The sequence below is a fragment of the Elaeis guineensis genome, chromosome 2 (genome assembly GCF_000442705.2).
Source record: "Elaeis guineensis isolate ETL-2024a chromosome 2, EG11, whole genome shotgun sequence".
Taxonomy (NCBI): Eukaryota; Viridiplantae; Streptophyta; class Magnoliopsida; order Arecales; family Arecaceae; genus Elaeis; species Elaeis guineensis.
In genome coordinates this window covers 9,699,572-9,705,298 of record NC_025994.2, presented here as the reverse complement: position 1 = coordinate 9,705,298, position 5,727 = coordinate 9,699,572, and the positions used below count along the sequence as shown (strand labels likewise).

The window sequence follows — 5,727 nt, the reverse complement described above, 5'->3', positions numbered from 1 at the left end:
ATTATGAATATAATGCTTTCATGTTTGAGGGGCATTGTCTCAGGTTTTTACTGGTATGCTTGTCTAATCAACGACAAGGTTGATTTCTTTTTTTTTTTTTTAAGATTTTGTGACTAACCTGAAAGATGACTCCACAACATCAATTGGCATGCGTGGACACCAAAATGTGACTTTAAGTCAAGAATTCAGACGCCATCATGTGGTTTTGAGATGGAGATAAATCAACAACCACATAAAGCCCTTCTGAAACATGTGAGCATACCGAGTTTGAATTGTCCCTACAATTATATGAAAGGTCGAACCACTATATAATTATAATAAAATAAAATTCATCAATATATAAGTTGTTATTTGTTTAGATATATAGAGTGCAAGCGGTCATGCCTTGATAGGAGAGAGAGAGAATACTATTACTTGATTATTACTTGTTCAAGCAATTATAATTGTGCCTCAACCTTGAATATGTGTTTCCATTTCATATTAATTGGGCCTAGGATTTTCTATGCTGTATGGTTTGCAGCACAGAGTACTATATATCACTCGGTGACAGCCCTCAATATATGAGCGGCTGTCAATAGTAATGCCCCATATAAGATACGTAAAATCATCTTGTTTGATATCAGTCCGTTTCTTAATCGCAGCTATCAAGTGATGCATAATATTTTATAGTGCAAATCGTGCACCATAAAAGATTCCTGCTATTTTGAAAGTGTATCCGAGTATTCATGACCAACCATCAATTGATTTTTACCCTGTCCATGTCTCTCCATGCTATTCTTTCACTTAATCATCCGCAAGGCGTACATCTTGTCTAATCAACTGTTCGCTCCAAATAGTATTGGCCTGAAATTCCATCTGTCCTCTTGATCGCAATCATCCATTTTCTTTCTAATTGATCGAGCGGACAAGTAATTTGGCCGATACTTGGTCGCGTGAAACCATTCTTTCTACCTCCATAGTTTATTGACCACAACCACATCCTCTCACGCCAGACTCAGGACCACGTTATCCACCAGCGTTCCCTCCTTCACATATAACCATCCACACTAACATCCTTCCTCCCTGCATGTACGATCATGAGGATGCAAATAATTGCACTCCCTTACATTAATTTGCTAGCCAAATGAGGGTGCCTTCCAGCTTAGTTGTAGTCATCAGGTGTTAGGAACCAATAATCTGATCGAGTTCTTTTTTATTTTTTTTATTTTGAAAGGAAGATGAAAAATTCACCATCAATATTTTCTAGACCTCTCGATGGAATAGAGATCCTAACTAGTTGAGTTGACACTGATTATATGATTATATGAGGACCCATATTATCATGTATTTAGTCCCATATTGATTATTTATTAGAAAGATTTTGGATACCTATACAAGATCATGGAATTCCAATAATATCCTTCGACTATTATTTTTGGATAAGATGAGCCATTACAGATTAGCTATATGTATTATATCCGGTGAGTCATACATACCCTTATAAATATTATGCTCATAACAAACATGTCACTTTTGAGATTATATGCAAATCACATGAGTCATACATATCCTTGTAAATATTATGCTTATGTAACAAACACGTTACTTTCGAAATTATATGCAAATCACATATATGTCTAGCATGACCCACCATTTAGATTTAACTAGTTGTAGTTGCTTCTGAAAAGCTTTTTAAATCTCGATCATGTAACACCATTCAAGTCATATCTTGCTCAATTGCTATTATTATTATTATCATCATGTTGGAGAGTAACTTGTTCGATTACACACGCGCTCGCATGCATACATACATACATATACATATTCAAACACATATATACGTACACATATGCATTTATAAACACACACACACACACACACACACACACACACATATATATATATATATATATATATATATATATATGTCAAACCAATAAATTGATAAACTATAAAGAAACTAAACAATAATAAATATACTAGATGCCTTATCCAAATGAAAGGTTATGGTGGTAGGAACCTTGATGTTATGCAGAAAAATTAGAGCTCCAATGTCCTGATAATGAACTTCATTATAAAGGCATAGAATATTGGAGAGGATCCACTTCTAAAATTAATATATTCTTGTCAAATATATAAAAAAGAAATTAAGAAGTAGATGAAGAACATGACAAATTATGTTAATGTGAAAATACTTAGTATTCTATGCTTGCGTCCATGTGAAAGAATGGATCAATGGATCACCGCATTCACAGAAGAGCTAACAGAAGGCCGACTAATAATAAATATTAAAATAATCAAAAATATCATTATAGACTATTGACGAAATCGTCAGCCAGCCTCTCCTCCATGAATCAATAGCTGTCACATTCAATTAATCCATCTATATCGGTTAGAGCCAGGCTGTCAAGAATCTAAAAGGTGGGAAACGTGCTTCAAAAACTATGAGCTAACGATTGCCACAAAATCTCATACGATCCTGTCGTACCATACACCGTGCCCATCCCCATTTCTTTTCCAGCCCAAAAAATAGCCGTCACAACAACCACACAGTTGGCGTTTCTTTAGCCTTTACACATCCATTCCCAAAGGAGGAATACAATACGGAACAGGCTAGGAATTATGCCAAGTGCCCCTAAGGGGGCAGCAAACTCACCCACGTCTTTATATAATTTTATGTAGCTCCATACCAAACATCACAATACTTAATGTAGCTGTTGGGAGAGCAGCAAAAACTAGTGGTCATGGATGGGTAGTGCATGGCTCTGCTCTTAGAAGACAAAGGGGCAACCATCAGTCCTCGTCCTATAGCTACTTATGTTCAGCTGTTCTTTCTTAAATAACACGAACTAGCTCAGAGCTGAGTTCAGCTTCCTCACAAGGTCCCCCATTTCCACGGAGAACTCCTCTTGAACCTGCACCAACAAAAGAAGCACGGGTATGAGCTTATTCTATAACACCATCTCATCCTATCTTCAACGCAGACTGCTTTTCTGGTGCATTCTATTCTTCTGAGTAGGAAACTAAGAACTTGCCTTTGCAGTCACTGTTATATGGATAGAGGAGCTGGGGAAGGGCATGACGCTAGCATTAGTGACTGTGAGATGGGCCTTCTCAATCTCGGAGACCAGCCTCGCCAATACTCCTCTGTGGTTATCGCAGTGGATCCTTATGAGGACTGTCTTCTCGGAAAGCATCGCTTCAATCTCGGGAAGAGGCTTTTCCGCCGAGCACCCATTGGAGGATGAACCATCAGCATCAGCAGAGAGCTTAGACTTCTTGACAAGGACCACGGACTCCACAGTCCTCTTTGCATTCTGGTCTTCTAGGGTCTTCACCCTTGCTTCGAGTTCTTTAACATACTTGACTGCGTCTCCAAGAACAGAAGCCTTGTCCTTCTGAAAGGTGGGTAAACAAGACTAACACATGCCAACTGAAAGGATCTGATTTTTTTGAAGCAAGAACATGAATCATTTTTTTTAGCTTTTGGAAGGTTCAAATGTTATTGGCATCATTCTTTTTTTCTAATCCAAATGATATTGTCATAGCCGAGGTGACTTCCTGTGAGACTTCTTATGAAGAGTTTTCTATGGATTTCCCTTTTACTGGGAAGAATTTTTTATAGATTACTTGGATAGAGAGGACACTAGCTATGATGAAAGATGGACATGGAAAGAATTCTATAGGTGCAATATAAGATTTTCTATATGCATAGAGCTAGTTATGATCTTAAAATTCATGTGGGCCTTTGACAGCAGAAGAAATGCCTAGAAGAAAAGATGTTGCCAGAGACTAGGAGATCATGCTCCTCTATATGGGTAAATTAAGTGACTTCTTTCAATAACTTTATTTTGGGGACTCTCCATTAATTATAATCTTCAAATGTTTGTCTTCTCTTCTTCCTTTTTTTTTTTTTCTGCTTTACAGAGAAGTATTTCCAAATGTTCAAGTTTCAGACACCCATCAAAGATTATGGCTAGAACATCAAAATACGCTTACAAGACATTTGTTAACATAATGATTGAATGCATTTGCAATGGAAGTAGCTAATGCAAATAGGATGAGAAATTTAATTTAGTCCAACTACCTTCTTAAGACCGGGGATTACTGCAGAAAGTTCTATGAATCTCCGGCTGAGTTTCTCCCTCCGCTTTCTCTCTGCGATTATGTGCTCTTGAGCTTGAGATAGCGTTGATCCCATCTTTCTCATCTTTGATCCCTGTCGAGCAAGTGTTTCATAATTTTGTGCTGAAGCATTAGAAACTAAGGTTCTCATCTCTTCTTGGGATGCTGCAGCTCTTCCAAATACATCATTAGGTGAATTTGGCTTGGGAAACAAAAGAGAGTCTGCCGAAGAGGCATCGGGGACAAAAGTTGGATTCCATTCGGTGGTACACGAGTTCCAGCTGTCGATCTTTTGCATCTTTTTTGGTCTTTCGATAAAGCCTTTATGAGAGGGAGTCTCCACCGGATGGAATGAAGGGTAAGAAGTATAGCTTTCTGAGGAGAGGAGTTGCTGGAAGCCTCCCACAAGGGACGGGGCTACTCGTTGTGGAGTCAATCGACTGAATGAGATCATGTCACATTCGTAAATGAGTCTAGACTCATCCATTCCCTATAGATTACACCCAAAGAGCTTTCAAATTAAGATCATGTTCTCAAAAGAAGACGTTGCACAAATATCAGACAGTAAAACATTTTGTAGTTCAGTTTGATAGTAAGGGGGCTTATAAGTTCCGAAGATAATTTAATTTCAGATATTTCCATTTCATTTAATCTCACCTCGCTTGCTAGAAAGGCATCGAGATCCTGAAAGAAACCCAGTTTAAGATTACAAAAGAAATAAGTCGATGATTTAAATAATCAATGTAAAGAGGGCCTCTATTTTGATGGTTTACTTATACAGAAGACAATTATATGGGTGTGATCTTATGTAAGTTTTGGTTTCTGAGTAAAAAGAATAAGTTGTCAAGAAGATGAGTAGCGGATCCAACAAAAATAGTTTACCGGGAGCAAAACCTTTCTCCGAAAACAAAGAAGAAGAAATCAGGAGACATCAAACCATGTTTCTGATTTAAAGCAATTTGGACTCATTTGTTAATCAGAAAAATTGACTCATTTGTTCCAATACAAAAACATCTATAAACGTGCAAAATTATGTTAAAAGAAGCAATAATTTGCTTTGAAGGAGAATTCAACACTTGTTATAGACAAGAAAAAGGATGAAGCAGAAATAAGCCACATCATGCTAAAGAGCGATATAAACCTATATCTTTTATAAGAACTCCAGTTGAAATTGATTCAGATCTACTAAATTCAAGTTTATGAAAATCCATGATCTTTCAGAGACAAGGAGAAATCAAACACCATTGTTAGAAGTCTTCAGCTTCTTTCTGGGGAAAAACGAAACAGCTCTATACTAACCAAAATCTCAAAGCTGTTGGAAAAGTAGGGGCTAGACATAACCACTCATCCAAAAGATGGCAGAACACCTCCTCTTGATGAAGAACTCCGACTCGGTCGACTCTTATATATATATATATATATATAGCCTTAAAGTTCCGGAGAACGGTTTGCTCGTGTGAACGTGACTTCTCTCTCTCTCACTGTCAGTTCATGGTCTCTCTCTCTCTCTCACACACACACACACAGACACACACAGGAACTTTTGTAGTTAAATCCTTATTCTCGGACTAAATACCAAAACAGTCCTTTTCTTAGGGACATCCAGCTCGCCTTTTATAATTT

At 37.4% G+C, this 5,727-nt stretch overlaps 1 protein-coding gene across 2 annotated transcripts; it reads right to left on the bottom strand.

Moving 5' to 3' along the window:
* Nucleotides 1-2,756: 2,756 nt before the first annotated feature.
* LOC105061483 (transcription factor bHLH18) lies at nt 2,757-5,497 on the bottom strand. 2 transcript variants are annotated; one of them, XM_019853047.3, is made up of 4 exons: nt 5,404-5,497; nt 4,067-4,594; nt 3,015-3,377; nt 2,757-2,894 (listed from the first exon to the last, which is right to left on the bottom strand). In XM_019853047.3, exons 1-4 carry the CDS (start codon nt 5,440-5,442, stop codon nt 2,829-2,831), a joined length of 996 nt encoding a protein of 331 aa, XP_019708606.1. In that variant the 5' UTR covers nt 5,443-5,497; the 3' UTR covers nt 2,757-2,828. The 2 variants fall into 2 exon arrangements, with proteins under 2 accessions (XP_019708606.1, XP_019708608.1); XM_019853049.3 differs by having other exon boundaries at nt 5,347-5,472.
* Between the last annotated feature and the right edge of the window lie 230 nt (nt 5,498-5,727).

What these genes read in the sequence shown, in the direction of transcription:
- LOC105061483 (XM_019853047.3), bottom strand. Translation starts at nt 5,442, where the DNA reads ATGTCTAGCCCCTACTTTTCCAACAGCTTTGAGATTTTG. An exon ending in CCAACAGCTTTGAGATTTTG is followed by an intron (nt 4,595 to 5,403) that starts GTTAGTATAGAG and finishes TGTAATCTATAG; the next exon opens with GGAATGGATGAGTCTAGACT. An exon ending in ATATAACAGTGACTGCAAAG is followed by an intron (nt 2,895 to 3,014) that starts GCAAGTTCTTAG and finishes TTGTTGGTGCAG; the next exon opens with GTTCAAGAGGAGTTCTCCGT.